This window comes from Tachyglossus aculeatus, chromosome X2 (assembly GCF_015852505.1).
Source record: "Tachyglossus aculeatus isolate mTacAcu1 chromosome X2, mTacAcu1.pri, whole genome shotgun sequence".
Lineage (NCBI taxonomy): Eukaryota > Metazoa > Chordata > Mammalia > Monotremata > Tachyglossidae > Tachyglossus > Tachyglossus aculeatus.
This window is the reverse complement of record NC_052100.1, coordinates 21,372,076-21,394,533: the sequence shown is the minus strand read 5'-3', so window position 1 is coordinate 21,394,533 and position 22,458 is coordinate 21,372,076. Positions and strand designations below refer to the sequence as shown.

Genomic DNA, 22,458 nt, shown 5'->3' with positions numbered 1-22,458 from the left:
GCAGCTGGGAGACCTGAACTCCCCTCAGACATCACCCCCGGTTCCTTGAGCCATACCTTCAGCATCAATTATGGGCCATACTCAATGTCAAGTGGAAGGCAGGATCTCGAACAAGAATGAAGTAATTATTTAGCACTGAAGCTATGCTCACCTCACCCCTGCTTGGCGGGGTGGACTACGTGAAGAGAATGAATAACAGGCGAATACCCGAAAGGCTAAACACTGTATGGTGAGCTGACACTGGGCAACTGAAAACCACAATGGTACAGAAAACCTTTTGAGGATGGAGCAGATCAAAGCTTCAGCCAATACTGCCCCTCATGAGAAAACCGGGAAACAACTGCAGCAGAAAAACCAGCATGGCACATTGCAATCCAGAAAGAGGAGGCTCTGTGGGGGAGGAAGCTTTGAGAGGATCGTGAGACCAAAAGGCAAAAATGAAAGTGGCACACAATGCTAGAGATAACAAACACATGATCACAACACAGAAAATATTTGTGTGTACACCATGTGGTCAGCCCTATGACTGCCACATTGGCCTTTCCAGCCACACTTGTCTCTCTAGGTGAATCTTCACCATCAGTGTCCCTTCTTGGAAAGCAAAGAACAATTATACACATAGATCATATTATCATATGTATGTGTGTGAGTACACACACACTCATTTCTGCCACAGTGTGTGTTTTTACTACACATTCTGAATAAGGGATTGCTCTTCCAACAGTGTGTGCCTGCCTAGATACAGCAAAATGCTTTATCGGAAGAAATTGCTGTGCGCACCCTGCTGGACATGGTGACTACTCCAATACAAGTTTTCCTTACTGCAGGCTTCTGCACGAATGTAATGATAACCATAATTGTGGTATTTGTTAATTACTTACTATGTGCCAAGCACTGTGCTATGCACTGGGGTAGATTCAAGACAATCAGGCCAGACATAGTCCCTATCCTACATGGGGCTCACAGTCTCACAGAGGGAAGGAGAACAGGTATTGAATCCCCATTTTACAGATGAGAAAATTGGGGCACAGAGATTTTAAGTGACTTACACAAGGTCACACAGCAGGCAAGTAGTGGAGCTGGGATTAGGACGCAGGTCCTCTGTCTCCTGGGCCTGTGCTCTTTCCACTAGGGCGTGCTGCTTCCCATGACACCCGTGTTATGGGAAAACTAGATGTGATGTGCATTTATATATAAACATTAAGGTGGGAATACATGCCATAATACCTGGGTGGCCTTCGAAGGGTGCCTCACTGTCACATAGAGGATAGTTTAGGCCTTGTTAGAATCTAGTCAACATCCCCTCCTATCTTCCTGGCAAGGAAGAGGGAGCAAGGAATAGCAGACAGGGAAAGAAGGCCTAGAACAAGGCCCACAGCGATGGCAAGAGTGAAGCTTGAGAGACCTGGATTTATTAACTAAGCCAGGTGGCAAGATGATTGTTCCTCTAGAATTTATGTTGATTGTGGACAAGGAATGTGCCGACCAACTGTTATATTGTACCATTCCAAGAGCTTAGTACAGTGGTCTTCACACAGTGGAGCCTTAATAAATGCCACTGATGAATTGATTGATTGATTCCCAACTCCTTTCACTTGCAAAGCTATTTAATTTTTCCTTCCTTCACAACATTGCTAAAATCTTCCCTTTCCTCTCCATTCAAACTGCTGCCACATTAATAGAAGCACTTATCCTATCCCACCTTGACTACTGCATCAGGCTCCTTGCTGACCTCCATCCCTCCCTCCTGTCTCTCTCCACTCCAGTTTTCTACAAAAACGTTCAGTCCATGTTTCTCCACTCCTCAAGAACCTCCAATGGTTGCCCATCCACATCAAACAGAAACTCCTTACCATCGGCTTTAAAGCATGCAACCACATTGCCCCCACCTACCTTACCTCCCTGACTTCCTAGTATAACACAGCCTACACATTTCACTCCTATAACGCCAACCTGATCACTGTACCTTGATCTCATCTATTGCTTCTGACCTCTTTCCCCTGTCCTGCCTCTGTCCTGGAACACCCTCCCCTCTTCACATCCCACAGACGATCGCTCTCCCCACCTTGAAAGACTAATTGAAGGAGTTCTGGACATGTTAATTTTGAGGTGTCAGCAGGACATCTAAGTAGAGATGTCCTGAAGGCAGGAAGAAATGTGAGACTGCAGAGAGGGAAAGAGAGCAGGGCTGGAGATGTAGAATTGGGAGTCATCCGCACAGAGATGGTTGTTGAAGTCATGGGATCAAATGAGTTCTCCAAGGGAGGGGGTGTAGATGGAGAATAGAAAGGAACCCAGAACTGAGCTCTGAGGAACTCCCTTATTTATTGGATGGGAGGCAGAGGAAGAGCATGCAAAAGAGATGGAGAATGAGCAGCCAGAAAGACAGGAGGAGAACCAGGAGAGGACAGTGTCAGTGAAGCCAAGGTTAGATAATGTTTCCAGGGGAAGGGGGTGTCGAAGGCAGCTGAGAGGTTGAGAAGGATTAGGATGGAGTAGAGGCTGCTGGATTTGGCAAGAAGGAGATCATTGGTGACTTTTGAGAGGGTAGTTTCTGTGGAGTGAAGGGGGCAGAAGCCAGATTGGATGGGGTCAAGGAGACGGAGGAGAGGAACTGGAGACAGCAGGACAACTTACTTAAGGAGTTTGGAGAGGATTGGTAGGAGGGAGATGAGGAGATAACTGGAGGGAGCCTGGGATCAAGGGAAGGTTTTTTTTAGGATAGGGGAGATACAAGCATGTTTGAAAGTAGTGGGGAAAAAACCACTGGAGAGTGGACAGTTGAAGATGTCAATAAGGGAGGAAAAAAGAGAGGAGGTAAGTATTTTGATGAGGTGAAAAGGGATTGGGTCAGAGGCATAGAAGAGGTGGATTTTGAGAGAAGTCAGGAGGTCCGCCCTTGAGATACTGCTGGGAAAGATGAGATAATTAAAGAAGGGGCAGGAGTAGGGAGGGACTGGAGAGGGGCAGGGGAGATTTTAGGGAGATCACACTTAATGCTTTCAATTTTCTCAGTAAAGTATGTGGTCAGATCATTAGGGATAAAAGATGGGGAGGTGGTGGACAGATAGCAATGGCAATGGGCATGGGAGTCAATAAGGATGGAGAAATAATGTTGCCAGGCAGAGGAGAGGACAGAATTAAAGCAGGCAAGGATGAAATTTAGGTGGGCAAGATCAGCCTGATATCAGAATTTCTGCCAGCAATGCTCTGCGACTCGTGCACATGAGTGAAGGAAGCAGACTGTGGAGGCAATCCAGGGCAGTGGCTTAGTGGTATGAGATCGAAAAAGGGATATGGGAGCAAGTGAGTTGAGTTCAGTAGAGAGGGTGGTGCTGAGGGTGTCTATTTGACCATTAAGGGAAGGTAGTTTGGGTATGGAGGCTAAATGGGGCATGATGACTTGAGAAAATTGGATGGGGTCAAAAGATTGGAGGTCTCTGTCGGGGGATAAGACAGATTTGTGGGGAGGAGGTATGTGGGAAAGAAGGCAGGTGAGGAGGTTGGGGTCGGATAGAGGGATTTCAGTATAGGTAAGGGTAGAGCTTGTACAGTGACTAGAGATGATGAGATAGAGTATGTGTCCAAGTTGGTGAGTGGGTGAGGTGGGTGGAGCAGGAGGTCAGTGGAACTGAGGAGTGATAGAACAAAAACCTCAATTATTATTATTAAGGAAAGACGACAGACACTCTTACCTGCCCTGACAACTAGGGGCCCTTAGGAAGTACCAAGGAATCCAAACCTCATTTAGAAGCCAGCCTGGATTTCATGGGGACTGAAATTCGGATAGATTGAGAGTAGGATAAAGGCAACGGCTGTAAGCTCGTTGTGGGTAGGGAATAGGTCTCCCAATTCTGCTGCATTGTACTCTCCCAGGCACTTACAACAGAGCTTTGCACACGGTAAGCACTCAATAAATACCATTTATGAAAGGCAGGAAAGGGAACACTTTGGGTTTCCGGGTTGTTCTGGCACAGGCTGAACAATCACAAGGACTTGGCTGGTTACCTTACCTAACCAGACTAAACCTTCCCCTCCCCTTGAACATCTGTGCCACTGATTAAGTCGGACCTTGTTTGTTGTTCTCGGCCGACTCTGCCTGTGGGCATTTATTAAAAGCTTAATAACTAAACCAATGGAAAATAATTCCTAGAAGTCAAGTAACACTATTGAGAAATCAAGGTAGATGAAGTCAGAGTGCCCTCTAGTGGAATGCTACCAACACAGCTTTCTAATAGGATCCAGTCAGCTCTGTGTCCAATCTACGCTTAACACAGTAAAGGAGTCTCAACAAACACCGTGGAGGAGCAACGAGGAGACCATTGATTGACTAGGGTACTCACGGGTGGATTCTAAAACAGTGGCAGATGCTACTACATCAGCATGGCACAGTGTGAAAAATGCACAGTAAATACTCAATAAATATGACTGACTGAAGTAGCCCCTGCTCACACTTGGGTTCAATCACTGCAGACAATTCAATTCCCTTGTCCTTCTCATCCCTCATGGCTGAATACAATCTCATAGTTTTTCCATGGCCCCCTCTCTAGGCCATTTGGCAAAGGTTCAATTTGGTTGCACTAGAGAATCAAAATTTGGCTTCACCTTCGGCAAAAGACTGATTGTTAATAACAATAACAATTATTATTATAGCTGAACTGTGGGCTAGGAGTCGGGGCAGAGGAAGCAGTAGTGGCCAAACTCCAGTCATACTGAATGCCTTTCGTCTGATGGGTTCTTTTCCCTGGGAGTGGGAAAACCAACTTTTCATTAACATTGTGTCCACCACCATTAATTATAAGAGAAGAAAAAATCGATGTCTGAGTGAATCTTGCCCGCTGCCTAATGTTCACGTTCACTGCATGTTCAACTAACGCTATCAATATCGATCAGCAGTGGTGAAAATCTGCTAAGGGGAAATAATGAAAATGAGCTGGATTTTAATGTTTGTGATCAGGTGGCAGTGGCCTATTTGTTCTTTCTAGAAGCTGTCATCCTGGCTTTATTCTGCTTCTCTGCATAGGCTGCCCCGGCAGAGCTTGTATCGCTCAGAGATTTCAGCTGCTTATTACCACAGTCTGCATCATCTAACAGTGGGCATAAACTTGGCAGCTTTCATTTCAATCATGGAGCCAACATAATTGTACAGCAAGCATCGTAGTGCATAACCATCACTTTCAGGAGAGCGGCCAGAATTTTCCAGGTGCCATGAGTGCCATCTGCTTTAAAATTCTGCTATTTTGTTTGAAAGGAAATGCAGGCTGCACAAGTACTGGGCCTGCATAATCACTCTGAGTCTTGTTTTAAAGCCATATGGTGGAGCTTAAGATTGGCAGTGGGCATCAGGCCTGGAAGCGTGAACCAAATTCAACACTTGAGAAAAAACTGCCCACCACCATGATTGGCAGTTTACAGCAATTTCAAGCTTACATAAATCTGCCACCTACTTGAAAATGTGGCTTGGGTACATTAGCAGCTTTCTATAATTGGTGGTTTATATAACACCACAGCTGCGTATCTCAACACAATTAGGTCATCCCTCCAGCCACTGTGATCCCTTGTTGCAGTAGCCTTGGTCGGATGGGTCAATGAACCACAAATCTTGGCGAACAATGGTCCTTTCACTGGGATTTCCAAGGACAGGGTCATCCTTCACATACATCTGGACTGCCTTCTTAAAGTGGCTTCAGCATTTCTTATCAATTAGAAAATTATACTCGCTTCCTTCTTTCCCCGACTCCAGTCATCAGGAGTAGGTGATCTTTTCCAATAGCTTGTCTTGCATCTACATTGCACAAAAGAGAGAAGCAGCATGACCTAGTGGAAAGACCCCGGGCCTGGGAGTCAGAGATCTGTGTTCTAATTGCTTGCTGTGTGACCTTCGGGAAATCACTTAACTTCTCTTTGCCTCAGTTTCCTCCACTGTAAAATGGGGATTAAATCCTACTTCCTCCTACTTAAGACTGTGAGCCCCATGTGGGACAGGGACTGTGTTCAACTTGGTTAACTTGTATCTACCCTAGCTCTTAGAACAGAGCTTAACACATGGTAAGTGCTTTACAAATATAATCACAACAATAATAAAATAATAATAACAGTATTCAGGCTCGAGGCCTAGCTTATCTAGGAAGCAGGGTTTTGGAACAGGGGAAGGGAGTGAAGAAGGGGGAGGGCACAGGGATGAGGTGGGCAGGCAGCAAAGACCAAACGGATCAGAAACAGCCAATTTGGTGTCTTCCTGTTGTCCACCTTCAGGACAGTTGGCCATGAGGACACAATGGTGGAGTTGTCAGGGCATGGTATAGCTTTCCTGTGCATTTCTCCTGACTGGCTCAGACTTACCCAATGTTTACACACCCCACTCCCACCCACCCTTATCCTTAACCACTTTTATACCCACCCCAGTCCCAGCCCCACAGCATTGATATACATAACCAGAGCTTAGAACAGTGCCCAGCACTTAGAACAGTGCTTTGCACGTAGTAAGTGCTTAATAAATGCCATTATTATTATTATTATTATTATTATTATTATATCCCTATAGTCAGCCATTTCCCCAATCTCTAATTTATTTTCCCATCTGTCTCCCCCTGCAGACTATAAGTTCCTTGTGGGCAGGGATCGTGTCTACCAACTCTATTTTACTGTAGTCTCCCAAGTGCTTAGTACAGTGCTCTGCTTACAGAAAGCACTCAACAAATATCATTGCTTGATTAACAGCCTGCCCAGACTCAAGAGACTGACCTGAGGCCATCTGAGCCAGTAATGGGATGGAGAGTGGCAAAATCAGAAATTCTCTCTATCTATCAGGAGGATTGAGATGGGGCAAATTGGAGGTAGATTTGTTGTTTCTATGTCACCCAACTACAGTTAATTTTTGCCAAGAAACAGCATGGCCTAGTGGAAAGAACAAAGGCTTGGGAGTCAGAGGCCCTGGGTTCTAGTCCTGGCTCCAGCACTTATCAGCTGTGAGACCTTGGGCAAGTCACTTAACTTCTCCATCATTCAGTTCCCTCATCTGCAAAATGGGGATTCAATACCTGTTCTCCCTCCTACTTAGATTGTGAGCCCCATTTGAGAACCGATTGTCTTGTATCTACCTCAGCATTTAGTACAGTGCTAGGTACGTAGTATGCCTAGCATACAAATATCACAATTATTATCAGGCTTATGGAGAATTGGGCTCATCCTATATGGTGTCAGGGCTAAACTGAAGCTTTCTGCTGAAAAATGGAATCTGGAGCGTTGATTTGAGAGAAGAACTGTTGGGGCTGGGGGTGGGGGGTGGGGGGAAGAAGAAATGAGATTGCCTGCAAGAACTACTTCTTGTCTACCCGGCTGAGAAGTTCGATACCGCCCTGAGGTCCCATTGCTTTACCTCAGTCTCGGGCCGAGGAATAAACACCGGTGGGACCATCTTGAGGGTGAGGTCCTGGAAATCCCACTCTCCGAAGATATACTGGACTGGCATCCTGAAACACAAAGATCCTGCAGTCTTAGCCCACCCCATGCCAACATTGTATTTTCCCAAGAACATATCTGTAATTTTATTTACTTATATTAATGTCTTTCTCCCCCTCTAGACTGTAAGTGTGTTGTGGGCAGGGAATGTGTCTGTTATATTGTACTCTCCCAAGCACTTAGTACAGTAAGTGTTCTGCACATAGTAAGTGCTCAATAAACACCACTGACTGACTGACTGTCCATGCCACTAAGCCTCTGGCTCTTCCAAACAAACTAATGACAGCAAGGAGAAAGCTGTAGGAATTATAACCCTCGAGCAGTAGTGCGCTATGGTAATCATTTTATTTTATCATGGCTGAGTGAATAGAGCGTGGGCCTAGGAGTCAGAAGGGCGCTAATCCCAGCTCCGCCACTTGTTTGCTGTGTGACCTTGGGCAAGTCACTTCACTTCTCTCGGCCTCAGTTACCTCATCTGTGAAATGGGGATTGAGGCTGGGAGCTCCATGTGGGACATGGACTGTGCCTAAATTGATTAGCTTGTAGCTTTTACAGTGCCTGGCACTTGTAAGCACTTTACAAATACCACAATTATTATTATTACTAGTGGGGAGAGGACTGTAATTGTGGTATTTGTTAAGTGCTTAGTATGTGTCAAGCACTGTACTAAGCGCTGGGGCAGACATAAAACAATTGGTTCTGTCAGAGGGACCCAGGAACACATAAGACCCAGGGATGGGATTAACTGGCTAAGGAGAAGAGAAGCAGTTTGAGAACTTAAGAGGAAATGAGATCACCTGATCCTTCCCACTGGGAAACCACAGTGTATTCACAGGTTCTGTTTGGCAGTCTTCTCTCCCCCTCACCACCATGGGAGTGAAAGGTGAAAAGACCATATGAGGGAGGGAGAAGGAGATGAGAGGAAGATTAGGCTCTGGGTGGAAGCTCTCACCTCTGTAGCCTAAGGGTGCTTAGCTCCTGGATCCGTGTCAGTTGTATGGCGGTGAGGGGCGTGGAACAGCAGTCTACCCTCTGGTTCAGGCTCTGAAACTAAACACATGGTGGCTTTGAGCAACTTGACCCACCTCACTGAATTCTGAGACACCCTCTCCCTCCCACCCATTGCCCATGCTCAACTAAACAAAATGACCACCATGGAGCCATTCAGAGACTCTCTCCAGATCCTATTAATTCTCCCAGCACTTTGGGGGCATGGGATGAACTAGTGGGTTTTCTCCAACAGGGTAAACAGAACTCAAGAAACCACTTCTGGAATCAGTCTTAGCCTCTCCCCAATCTCTTAAAATAAGCCCCGCTCTGATTCTCTGAAGAAAATAAAAAGTAGCAGAAAATCCCCTTTCTCATCAGCTCTAGAAATAAACTGGCCTTGAGGCAGGAGATTGGATGAGATGAGATAGTCTTTGAAGGTTCCTTCTAGTTTTGTGACAGTAGGCACCAAAAGAATGGTGTCTTAAATTCCTCTATATGTTGCCAATCTGTACTTCCCAAGCGCCCAGAACAGTGCTCTGCACACAGTAAGCAATCAATACGATTGAATGAATGAATAATAATAATAATAATGGCATTTATTAAGTACTATGTACTGTTCTAAGTGCTGGGGAGGTTACAAGGTGTTCAGGTTGTCCCACAGGGGGCTCACAGTCTTAATCCCCATCTCCATCACCTCGCTCCCTCCTACCTCACCTCCCTTCTCTCCTGCTGCAGCCCAGCCCGCACCCTCCGCTCTTCTGCCACTAACCTCCTCACTGTGCCTCATTCTTGCCTGTCCCGTAGTTGACCCCCGGCTCGCATCCTTAGCGCTTAGTACGGGGAAAGCAGCGTGGCTCGGTGGAAAGAGCCCGGGCTTTGGAGTCAGAAGTCATCGGTTCAAATCCCGACTCCGCCACTTGATGGCTGTGTGACTTTGGGCAAGTCACTTCACTTCTCTGTGCCTCAGTTCCCTCATCTATAGAATGGGGATTAAGACTGTGAGCCCCAAGTGGGACAACCTGATCACCTTGTAACCTCCCCAGCGCTTAGAACAGTGCTTTGCACATAGTAAGTGCTTAATAAATGCCATCATTATTATTATTATTACAGTGCTCTGCACATAGTAAGCACTCAATAAATATGATTGATGATGATGATCCTCCCCCTGGCCTGGAATGCCCTCCCTCCGCACATCTGCCAAGCTAGCTCTCTTCCTCCCTTCAGGGCCCTGCTGGGAGCTCACCTCCTCCAGGAGACCGTCCTGGACTGAGCCCCCTTTTTCCTCTCCCCCTCCGCCCCACCCTACCTCCTTCCCCGCACAGCACCTGTATATGTTTGTACAGATTTATTACTCTATTTATTTTACTTGTACATATTTACTATTCTATTTATTTTGTTAATGGTGTGCATCTAGCTTTACCTCTATTTATTCTGATGACTTGACACCTGTCCACATGTTTTGTTTTGTCTGTCTCCCCCTTCTAGACTGTGAGCCCATTGTTGGGTAGGGACTGTCTCTATGTGTTGCCAACTTGTACTTCCCAAGCGCTTAGTACAGTGCTCTGCACACAGTAAGCACTCAATAAATATGATTGATTGATTGAATGAATGAATGAATATAGGATGGAAAATAGAGAAAATGAGTTTCCTATTTCCCCACTACTCTTGGAGGAACTACCATTCCCATCTCTGCTTGAGTTACTAAGCCATTCCATTTTGGTGGAAATTCAGAAATAAGGCTTTGATTACAAAAATCTTGCATGTTGGACAGAACCTGCAAGATAGAATGACATGCTGTGAAGCAGCATGGCTTAGTGGATAGAGCATGAGCCTGGGTGTCAGAAGGACCTGGGTTCTAATCCCAGTTGTACCACTTGTCTTCTGTGTGATCTTGGGTAAGTCACTTCACTTCTCTGTGCCTCAGTTACCTCATCTGTAAAAAGGGATTAAGATTGTAAACCCCTTGTGAGACTTGGATTTTGCCCAATCTGATTAGCTTGTATCTTCCCCAGAGCTTAGTACAATGCCTGGCACATAATAAGCACATAAATACCATTAAAAATCCCAAATCACTAGGTTGTATGTCTTGGGAGTCAAGGGATACAGAAAGCCCATGGAAGGGGGCAGCTTGATCAACTTCAAAGCTACCTTCTCTAGCAGTAGTGACCATGGTGCTGAGCACCAGGTATGTGTTCCAGCTCACAGGCTCAGAGATCAAAGCCCATTAGAGTGTGATAAGGATCATTACCCTCTTTATGGGAAAGCAAACTGAGAAGCTCAGTGACCCACCCCAGGTCACCCACTTTGAGGCAGCAGAATAAGAACCCGCTCACCCTTTCACTCCTACTCTGGATTAATGCATCCAAGGAAGACAAGGCAAACCCAGAGCCAACAGCCTGGACTGTTGGAGTGTCCTACGTTCCCTCATGCTTGTCTCAATCTTCCTTTAGCTATGCCCTCTTCAGTTGTATCTCACTCTTCCACTCTCTCAATAATTTGTGTCTGAACCTCTGAATTCAGTGAAATTCGGTCCTCTTCCCTGCCTAATCAATTTTTCATAAGCCAACATGAGAATGACCTAAAAGATGCAACTGGAGAGGATTCACTGAATCTGGATTGCTGGTACGTGTTCCAATTCAGTCCACTCCGGCTTGGCACCTCATTCCAAGGTTAGATGTGGTTGAGGCATGAATGAAGATGCTTGGCTAAGGCACAGTGAGAGTTGCCTTGCCAGAGATGACACCTGCAGCTCACCCCTGCTGTATCAACTCTGCTAAGGACGGTTTAGACCCTCGCATCGAAAGATTTGTACAGCACATTGAGCATTGCTCATGCTATTGCTTCTCCATCCCCCATCCCCGCCTACTTGTGTCGACAAAACATAACTGTTTTAGCTCCAAGGACATGGGAGACTATGTATTCACTGGACTCTCGTGCTTCAGGGATCCTGTTCTTTTCAAACACTGACTCCCAATGGTTGACAAGGTCGACGGCTGTCACTGGTCCAGCCTGGAAACTGTGATTCTGCCAGCCGAGCAGCCCGGTGAAGGTGGAGCCTGACGCGTGGTTCTGTTTCTCTGAGCTGAAGAGGAGGCTCCCCAGCATCCTGAAATAACGCCTCATTTCTCTGGGGACTCCGGCTTTCAATCAGCAGGGCCTCCCCTCCGTCTTGGGTCACCTTGCTTAGGGAACATCAAGAGACTTTCAGTTCGATCAATCAAGCAATCATATTTATTGAATGCGTACTGCGTGCAGAGTGCTGCACTGAGAGCTTGGAACAGTACAACACAACAGACACATTCCCTGCCCACAACGAGCTTACATGCTAGTGGGGGAGACAGATGTTCATATAAATAAATAAATTACAGATATGTACATAACTGCTGCGGGGCTGGGCATGTGGGCAAGGGGTAAATAAAGGGTTTTATGGGGAGAGTGTCCTCCTTTTGATCAATTCCAGTCTGAGATTTCTCATTAAACCTTGGAAGAATCCTATAGTTTCAGGCCAGCAGCCCCAGTCCCACCTGGGCCTGTCATGTTTGTTGACCTAGGAGAAGTGACAGAATGGTAAGAGCATTCCCATGAGCCCACACTTTGAGACAGCTTCCTTCCTTCAGCACCATGAAATCCCAACCTGATGACTTCACCAATTACTTTTCAGGTAAAGTCAAAACCTTCAGATATGAACTTCCCACCCATCACCCTCTCAATGCTTTACTCCAGCTTCTCAGCTGATTCTCCAAAGGTCTCTCACCCAGCTTGCAAATCCACCCGCTCTACCTACGACATGGACCCGATACCCTCTCACTTCCTAAAAGCACTTACTGGCACTCTTCTCCCCCCTTTGCTGCTATCTGCCATCTTCAACCTCTTCCTTCACCCATCAAAAAATCCAGCTCTCCCACTAGCTTAAATCCTGTGGTTCTGATGAATGGACAAGAGGGTGAATACATACATGCAAGCCCTACCCCTCTAACTCCCCAACTCCCCTTTTACCCACAAATCATCCTTGTGAGCGTGGCAGGGTGTAGTGTGGCCCTCCCATTTCCCAGGCAAGTAAACCGAGCCCTAGAGTGGGGAGATGATCGGCCTTAGGTCAGTCAATCGGTCAGTCAGTCAGAGCATTTATTGTGTGCACTGAACTGAGCCCTGAGAGGAATCACAGAGGAATTTATAATATTATGGGAGTGATTCAGGACAAAGATGGACAAATAAAGGAACATAAAACAAAAGTACAGCCATCTTCTTTTAAGAGCTCTTTTAAAGCCAACATTTCTTATAGTCTTCACTTCAAGATAATGCTGCAGTTTACTTTCGCTTAAACACCTCCCTTCCTATCCTCCTCAATCTCTGAAGTGTTTTGATGGACTAGAATAGAGTGGTTAAAGCCCTTTCCAATTTAACATTAGAATATGGCAGCTAAACTTAGCATAGAGAATGAGAGATCCTAGATGTGAGATACTCTGAAAACTTGGTAATTTCGTATGCACCCATAAAAACCACTAACTTAAATCTTTCCTTATTAGTATGTATTTACATTACCATTTGAGCATGTACCTACTGTGATTTTCTATTTTTGGGGGGATGTTGGAAATGCATTCAAGAAAATTACATCATTTTCTATGGAACACTATAGTGCTTCATTTAGCTTTTGTACTTAATACTCTGTTCCACCCACCACCCAGCACACAGCACTTCCGTACATATCCATTATTTATATTAATGTCTGTCTCCCGCTCTAGACTAAGCTCGTTGTGGGCAGGGAACATGTCTACCAACTCTGTTATAGTGTACTCTCCCAAGTGCTTAGTTTAGTACAGTGCTCTGCACACAGTAAGCACTCAACAAATATGACCGATTGATTGACTGATTTTTACGAAATCCATTAAGAGTTCTAACTGGGTTATAGCAGAATTGCTCTGTACTGGGGAGTAACTATGCTGCTCCCAAGTGAATCTTCTCACCACCTTTCACTCTCACCTCTTTCACCTCAAGTGCCTAGCTCATACCCATCCCTTTGCCTGGAATCCCTTTCCCTTCAAATCAACCCTGTACATTGTAAGATTCTCCTGTAGATCGCAATCTCCTTGTGGGCAGGGATCGTGCTTACCAGCTCCATTGTTTTGTACATTTCCAAGTATTTAGTATGTGCTCTGCACACAGTAAGTGCTCAATAAATCCTGCTGATTGATTGATCAGTTGGATCACAGCTCTCGTCATCTTCAAAACTTTCCTGAAATCCCAATCCTCCAGAAGGCCTTCCCCAGTTAATTTTCTTCTCCCCAACTCATACTCTCCCAACTGCCAGAAACAGCATCGCCTAGTGGATAGAACGTGGGCCTGGGATTCAAAAGGAGCAGGGTTCTAATTTTGGCTCTGACACTTTTCTGCTGTATGACCTTGGGAGAAGCAGCATAACCTTAGAGAAGCAGCATGGCGTAATGGATAGAGAACAGGCCTGAAGTCAAAAGGTTCCAATCATGGCTCCACCAGTTGTCTGCTGTGTGACCTTGGGCAAGTCACTTCACTTCTCTGTGCCTCAGTTACAGAATGTGAGCCCCATGAGGGACAGGGACTGTGTCCAACCTGATTTGCTTGTATCCACCCCAGTGCTTAGTACAGAGCCTACAGGTAAGCGCTTAACAAATACCATAATTATTATTATAATTCTCTGGGGTAACTGAGGCCAGTTACCTCATCTGTAAAATGGGGATTAAGAATATAACCCCCATGTGGGATAGGGGTTGTGTTCAACATGATTAGTTTGTATCTACACCAGCACTTAGTACAGTGCCTGACACACAGTAAGTGCTTAACAAATACCATAAAAAATCTTTAAAAAGCCTGCCACTTCAGCACTTGGCTACCCACATTCACCATTAGCACTGGCATATGTGCCAATTTACATACTCACTATTTAAGTGCTTATTTATTCATTTAACCATCTTTCCATTCACTTTTCCCTTCTAACTGTGTATAAATTTATGTCTGTCTCCCCCATCATCATCATCATCAATCGTATTTATTGAGCGCTTATTGTGTGCAGAGCACTGTACTAAGCACTTGGGAAGTACAAGTTGGCAACATATAGAGACAGTCCCTACCCAACAGTGGGCTCACAGTCTAAAAGGGGGAGACAGAGAACAAAACCAAACATACTAACAAAATAAAATAAATAGAATAGATATGTACAAGTAAAATAAATAAATAAATAGAGTAATACATATGTACAAACATATATACATATATACAGGTGCTGTGGGGAAGGGAAGGAGGTAAGATGGGGGGATGGAGAGGGGGACGAGGGGGAGAGGAAGGAAGGGGCTCAGTCTGGGAAGGCCTCCTGGAGGAGGTGAGCTCTCAGTAGGGCCTTGAAGGGAGGAAGAGAGCTAGCTTGGTGGATGGGCAGAGGGAGGGCATTCCAGGCCCAGGGGATGACGTGGGCCGGGGGTTGATGGCGGGACAGGCAAGAACGAGGTACCGTGAGGAGATTAGCAGCAGAGGAGCGGAGGGTGCGGGCTGGGCTGTAGAAGGAGAGAAGGGAGGTGAGGTAGGAGGGGGCAAGGTGATGGAGAGCCTTGAAGTCGAGGGTGAGGAGTTTCTGCCTGATGCGCAGATTGATTGGTAGCCACTGGAGATTTTTGAGGAGGGGAGTAATATGCCCAGAGTGTTTCTGGACAAAGATAATCCGGGCAGCAGCATGAAGTATGGATTGAAGTGGGGAGAGACACGAGGATGGGAGATCAGAGAGAAGGCTGATGCGGTAGTCCAGACAGGATAGGATGAGAGCTTGAATGAGCAGGGTAACGGTATGGATGGAGAGGAAAGGGCGGATCTTGGCAATGCCCCCCATATGACTGTAAACTCCTTGAGGGCAGAGATTGTGTCCTTCACCTCCATTGTGCTTTCCCCAGTGCTTGACACCTCCAAATCAATTAATTGTATTTATTGAGAGTTTACTGTATACAGAACACTGTAGTAAGAGGTTGGGAGAATACAACAGAGTTGGTAGACATGTTCCCTACCCTCAAAGAGCTTAGAGTACAGAGGAGGGGACAAGCAAATCTGACAGACCACCTAAATTCCCATATTCACAGCCTCCTAAAATCCCACTTCCTCCAACAACTCTTACCTAATTAATTCCCAACTACTGAGTCAAATCAACCTGGCAGCCACCCCTAGCATTTATGCATTTTTTTTAACTTCCTCAGCACTTGGGTGTATATGTATAATCAATGTTTTACAGTCAATTATTTATTCTCACTATCCTATGTCTATATCATTTTACAAGGGAGCTTGCCATGGACTTCAGTTGTTCTTTCCCAAGTGCTTAGTACAGTGCACTATGCTTAGTGGATGCTTTATAAATATCATTACTACTACTATTGCTATCTATTGATTAAAGTACCAGAAACCTTTACATAAATACAGAAAAATGTTCACATCTTTGAACGTCATATATCCAATATTTTTTCAGATACACGAGTTCACTATATATGTGTAAGTTTCTCTTGTTTACTGCAGCCCCAGACTCCTGCAGGAAACAAGCTAAAAATAGCCCAATTCTGATCACAGTCCAGGTTACAAAGGTGCAAAGGGAAAGAAAGGAGGCAAATGAGGGAGAAGAGACAGAGAGGAGATGCTGAGGAAGACAGAGAGGCAAGGATAAAATGGGCTTAGTACAGTGCTCTCCATAATATTGAAATAGAAAGGCATAGACAATGGAAGGGGAATGAGGTAAGAAGAAGGGACAGAGTGGGGGGAGGCAGGGAAGAAAGCAAGGACTGTGAGCCCCATGTGGGCCAGGGACTGTGTCTGACCTGATTAATTTGTATCTACCCCAGCTCTTAGAACAGAGCTTGACACATAGTTAATACTTAACAAATTCCATTACTAAAATAGATAATAAGTGTTGAATAGAATCGCAAGGACAAGAAGAGGGAGGGCCTACGTAGCGTTAAAGAGGCAGGGAGGCAGAAGTCCCACACTCCTCATCTCGTGTGTCCACGGTACTAACCAACTGAATTTCCTGCTTTTTAAAATGGTGTTTGTTATTCATTCACTATGTGCCAGGCACTGTACTAAACGCTGGGGTACATACAAGCTAATCAGGTCAGACACAGTCATCATCAATCGTATTTATTGAGCGCTTACTATGTGCAGAGCACTGTCCATGTCCCACTTGGGACTCGCAGTCTTAATCCCCATTTTCAGGAAACGGAGGCCCAAAGAAGTGAAGCGACTTGCCCAAGGTCACACAGCAGGCAAAGTGGCGGAGCTACATTAGAACCCTCTGACCCGTGTTTTTCCCACTTGACCACTCTGCCTCTCCCTCAGCGTTCTGATCCCTCGGAGGGGAGGTCAGTCCCTTCCTGATTAACCCACAGACCTTTCCAAAAACCTGCCAGATGCGATCAGGCCCGGGGGTAGTTCTGAGCTCCAGCACCCCGAGCAACTAAGGACGTTTACCTGGAGGGCCTGCAGAAGGCTCAACCCAATTCCCGGGAGTTTAGACGAGGTGACTGGGTCCCAGCAGAGAGAGATCGAGAGAGAGAAAGAGCAGCAACAGCTGCCGCAACCGGCACGATCGAGCACAAGAAACTTCCTTGTGGAGCTGCAGGCAAAAGCAATCGGCCCAGGCAACGGATGCCCTAGCAGAGAGTTCCTACGATAACAGAGTTCCCGCTTCTCAATCCCCTGAAAAATGACGATTCAATACTTATTTGCACTCCTCCTTAGACCGCGAACCCCATGCGAGACAGAGCTTGTCTGCAGCCGGATCATCATCATCATCATCAATTGTATTTATTGAGCGCTTACTGTGTGCAGAGCACTGTACTAAGCGCTTGGGAAGTACAAGTTGGCAACATATAGAGACAGTCCCTACCCAACAGTGGGCTCACAGTCTAAAAGGGGGAGACAGAGAACAAAACCAAACATACTAACAAAATAAAATAAATAGAATAGATATCATCATCATCAATCGTATTTATTGAGCGCTTACTATGTGCAGAGCACTGTACTAAGCGCTTGGGAAATACAAATTGGCAACACATAGAGACAGTCCCTACCCAACAGTGGGCTCACAGTCTAAAAGGGGGAGACAGAGAACAAAACCAAACATACTAACAAAATAAAATAAATAGAATAGATATCATCATCATCAATCGTATTTATTGAGCGCTTACTATGTGCAGAGCACTGTACTAAGCGCTTGGGAAATACAAATTGGCAACACATAGAGACAGTCCCTACCCAACAGTGGGCTCACAGTATAAAAGGGATATGTACAAGTAAAACAAATAAATAAATAAATAAATAAATAAATAAATAAATAGAGTAACAAATATGTACAAACATATATACATATATACAGGTATACATATATACAGGTAGACATGGATGTGGGGAGGGAGGGCATTCCAGGCCAGGGGGAGGATGTTGGCCGGGGGTCGATGGCTGGACAGGCAAGAATGAGGCACAGTGAGGAGGTTAGCGGCAGAGTAGCGGAGGGTGCGGGCTGGGCTGCAGAAGGAAAGAAGGGAGGTGAGGTAGGAGGGGGCGAGGTGATGGAGAGCCTTGAAGCCGAGAGTGAGGGGTTTTTGCCTGATTAGTAAAACCTCGCATATATTCTGGTCCTCTTCCTCTCCAGGGTGAAACCTGGCATCTCTCCACTCTGTGTGAAATGAGGACAGTTGCATTCTACCTTAATCAGATCAAATTAGGGCAGGTGATAACCCCTGCAGGCAACATAATTATGAAAAATGTTTGTGTTCAATACAAATTGTTATTCCATCCTTACAACCTAATCGGACGTCATATTTAACCGGTGATTCACGGTGCATCAATATACATTCTCTCTTTATCCCCTGTGGATGAAAGCTAAATTTCAAGTCAGGATGTGAGGAAGCTATGTCGCTCAGCCCAGGAATAATTCCAATAACATTTTTATAAGACTTAGTAATCCACTATAACAACTAGTGATTGTGCTGTGTGCTAATAAAACCATGACATGCAATGAAAATACCGGGTCTATAATTCTGTCGGCGAGAAAACTTGGAAAATAATCTCCAAACCCCAAAACCCCAAAAGTAGAGGATTAAGCTTTTTCCTGAGTTTTCTGTCATAACCTGCCCTTCCTCTCTAATGGAACACATGCAGTGAATAGCCGGCTAACTGATTTGACATAAACTGAAAATTGGATGCAAAAGTTCGTTCTACATTACTGGGATAATGCACCCAGTTTCATTTAGAATATTACTCTTCAGAAGACACCCCAAGCGCCGCAATAACAAATGCTAAATACAAATGCTATATACAAATGCCGAGATGCACTCGGCAGCAAATGTGGTACGAGGCTCCGTGGGGTGATTTTTCAGTGTGTCAGAATTATAATATCACTCCATGGAAACAAATTAAGTGGCACAAGCTTGGCTGTTGGGATGACTTTGTTAGTGATGCAGTGGTATTTCATAAAGAATGCATTGCTTCAGATCTGTCAATGGAATGTCAAAGATGGTCCATCCATTTTTATGAAGTCCAATTTATTATTTGGAATGGGAAAAAAAGAATGCACTTAGCATCCGGCTCCATTTCTACAATATTTAAACTCTGACTGAAATATAGTTTTTTTTTAGTTCTTTTTGCTCTTTACCTTTGGTCCATTTTCCACTTCTAATTTTATGTTAAGGATGAAGTCCCTTAGGAAGCAGTTAAGGAAAACACTGCTTATGATACTTATAGGTCTTTTTGTTAAACCCACTGATACCTGAGGGGGAAAATGACATTTTATTGAATGAATTCAACATGATATTGATCATTGTGACGTGTCTGCTAACCCTGTTGTGCTGAACTCTCCCAAGTGATTAGTACAGTTCTCTATCTTGTTTCTACCCCAGCGCTTAGTACAGTGCTTGGTACGTAGTAAGCGCTTTACGACAGGGATGTGGCAAGGCTGCTTAAATCCATCTCAAACTGCTGGCCCGTCTTTGGGGTAACTACAAGAGCTCCGCCTGACCCGAGCTCTTGTCCCCATTTCAGGGAAGATGCAGTTCAACAAGATCGGGGCAAAGAGGGGCAGGGTTACAGAGGGACGTCTGAACAAATGCAGTCACGGTTGGTTAGAAGCAGTAAGCTCCTTGAAAGCAGTGCCAGTCCCTTTAACCTGTCTTAGGCACTGCCCGGTCCACTGTATATGCACAGATGATATTAAATTAGTAGGTAATGCCGTGGAACTCTAGTGAGGTCATCAATTCTGGGCTTCAATCCCAGCTCTGCCACTTGCCTGCTGTGTGACCTTAGGCAAGTCACAGAGACTACCTCAGTTTCCTCACCTATAAAATGGGGACTCAATACCTGTCACCCTCCTACTTAGACTGTGAGCCCCAAGTGGGATAGAACCTGTATCCAGTTGGATGATCTTGTTTCTACCGCAGTGCTTCATATAGTGCTTGGCACGTTGTAACTGCTCAACAAATTCCACAAGTATTTTTATTACCAGTGAGACCCGAACTGCCACCTAATTGCTCCCTGCTTCTAATCAATCAATTAATCAGTGGCATTTACTGAGTGTTTAATTTGTACAGAGCACAGTAATAAGTGCTTGGGAGAGTACCACACGGTAGAAAGCAGCATGGCACAGTGGAAAGATCATGGGCTTTGGAGTCAGAGGTCATGGGTTCAAATCCCGGCTCTGCCAATTGTCAGCTGTGTGACTTTGGGCAAGTCATGTAACTTCTGTGTGCCTCAGTTACCCCATCTGTAAAATGGGGATTAAGACTGTGAGCCCCACGTGGGACAACCTGATCACCTTGTAACCTCCCCAGTGCTTAGAACAGTGCTTTGCACATAGTAAGCACTTAATAAATGCCATCGTTCTTTATTTTATTTAGAAAAGATCCCTGCCCTCAAGGAGTGTATAATTTAATAGGGGAGACAGACATCAAAATAAATTAGTTATAAGGTCTTTTGGGTACATAGGGGAAGGGAGTTCCAGGCAGGAGGGAAGGGAGTTCCAGGCAGGAGGGAAGGCGGGAACAAGGGGTCAAAAGTGGGTGAGGTGAGAGCAAGGGACAGAGGACAGGTTGGTACTAGGGGAGCGAAGTGTGTGGGCTGGGTTGTAGTAGGAGAGGAAAATGGAGAACTAAGGGGAGGGAGCTGATTGAGTGCCTTGATTCTGATGGCGAGGAATTTCTAGGATCTTCTAGTTTCTAAGGCTCCCAAACTGCACAGGTATTCAGAGCAAGAGCATACATGGTTGTAAATTTGGAATTTGGGGATACCTGGATTTCTCCACTCCCAGGAAAGGTTTGAAACATTGGGAGACCCTGACTTTGCCATTTTCCTCTTGTGTAACCTTGGCCAAGTTTCCCTAAGCTTCAGTTTCTTCCTCTGTAAAATAGATTTAAAATACCCCCTCTCCCTTCTTCTTACATTGTGAATCCTGAGTGAGGCCATGACGGTCTGAGCTAATGACTTTGTTATCCCAGCCGCTAGTGCTGTGTTTGGCACATCGCAAGTGCTACGAAAACCATCATTATTGCTATTGCTAAAAATATGGAGCTGTCCATTCTCCTTTGTATGTGTTTGTGTATCTGAGTGTTTTGTGTCTTCTAATAATAATTATAATTATAATAATTATTCTATTTGTTAAGCACTTACTATGTGCCAGGCACTGTACTAAGCGCTGGGATGGAGACAAGAAAATTGGGTCAGACACAGTCCCTGTCCCACATGGGGCCCACAGTCTCAATTCCCATTTTACAGATGAGGTAACCAAGGCAAAGAGAAGTGAATTGCCCAAGGTCACACAGCAGACAAGTGGCAGAGTCAGGATTAGAACCCATGACCTTCTGACTTCCAAGCCCATGATCTAACCACCGTGCCATGCTCCTTCTCAAATAATTGTACTTGTTAGGCACATACTATGTGCCAAGTACTGTACTAAGTGCTGGGGCAGATTAAGATAGGTTAGACACGGTCCCTGTCCCACATGGAGCTCAAAGTCTAAGTAGGAGGGAGAACAGGCATTGTGTCCCCATTTTATAGACAGTGGAAACTGGGGCACAGAAAAGTTAAGTGACTTGCCTTAGGTCACACAGCAGGCAAGAGACAGAGCCAGGAATAGAACTCAGGTCCTGACTCCCAAGCCCATGCCTTTTTCCACTAGATCATGCTGCTTTTGTGATTGTGTGTGCCAAAAATAAAGTTGTACAATTTGGTGTCTCTACAACATGTGGAACTATGTGTTTTTATGTACTTCTGCATGTCTGGGTCTTTGTGGGTGTAGTGGTTGGGGGATTTTCATTCATCAGAGCAGAAAGGGAAATTGAGACAAGGGAAAGTTGCATGACTTGCTGACCTTGGGGCCTGGGGTATGGCTTTCCGGGTGGATTATCAAGCTCTACTTTCTCCCTGCTCTGACAGGAGCCCAGGTTGGTAAATGTGTGCAGATGTGCCATCCCCTCCTTGGGAATGAGAGAGCATTGTATTACCAGCAAAGTATTGCAGAAGCAGCATGGCGTAGTGGATAGAGCACAGGCTTGGGAGTCAGAAGGTCACGGGTTCTGATCCCAGCCCTGGCATTTGTCTGTTGTATGACCTTGGGCAAGTCACTTTACTTCTTTGTGCCTCCATTACCTCATCTGTAAAATGGAGATCGAGGCTGTAATCCCCACGTGGGACAGAGACTGTGTCCAACCCGATTTGCTCATATCCACCCCAGAGGATGGCACATGGTAAGCGCTTAACAAATACCACAATTATTATTATTACCGGAGTCCTGGAAGTGCCTTCCAATCCCTCCTTGGGTTGCTATCTAAGGAGGAGGGGGTAAGTGGCAGGTTTCAACACATCTCCTACCCACTCCTGCATTTACTGGGAAGCCTCCTTAAGGATGGCGAGCTTCTGTGGTCACGAACTCCCTGCTTCAAGCTGACTAGCCCCAGAGGCCAGAACAAGCAAAGGCAGCTCCAGAGTGGCACGCTAAGGGGCCAATCCTGAACGCCA

General features: G+C 45.4%; 1 protein-coding gene across 4 annotated transcripts in view; it reads right to left on the bottom strand.

Moving 5' to 3' along the window:
- Nucleotides 1–17,016, bottom strand: part of HEMK1 (HemK methyltransferase family member 1) — a 41,357-nt gene extending 24,341 nt beyond the window's left edge. For 2 of the 4 annotated variants that reach the window (XM_038770972.1, XM_038770973.1), the window contains exons 1-4: nucleotides 16,921–17,016; nucleotides 11,338–11,633; nucleotides 8,414–8,511; nucleotides 7,379–7,472 (exon numbers count right to left, since the gene is read on the bottom strand). In XM_038770972.1, the coding sequence (XP_038626900.1) occupies nucleotides 7,379–7,472; nucleotides 8,414–8,511; nucleotides 11,338–11,574 (429 nt within the window). In that variant the 5' untranslated portion in view covers nucleotides 11,575–11,633; nucleotides 16,921–17,016. The remainder of the gene's footprint in view (nucleotides 1–7,378; nucleotides 7,473–8,413; nucleotides 8,512–11,337; nucleotides 11,634–16,920) is intronic. The other 2 variants (XM_038770974.1, XM_038770975.1) reach the window with 2 other exon arrangements.
- Between the last annotated feature and the right edge of the window lie 5,442 nt (nucleotides 17,017–22,458).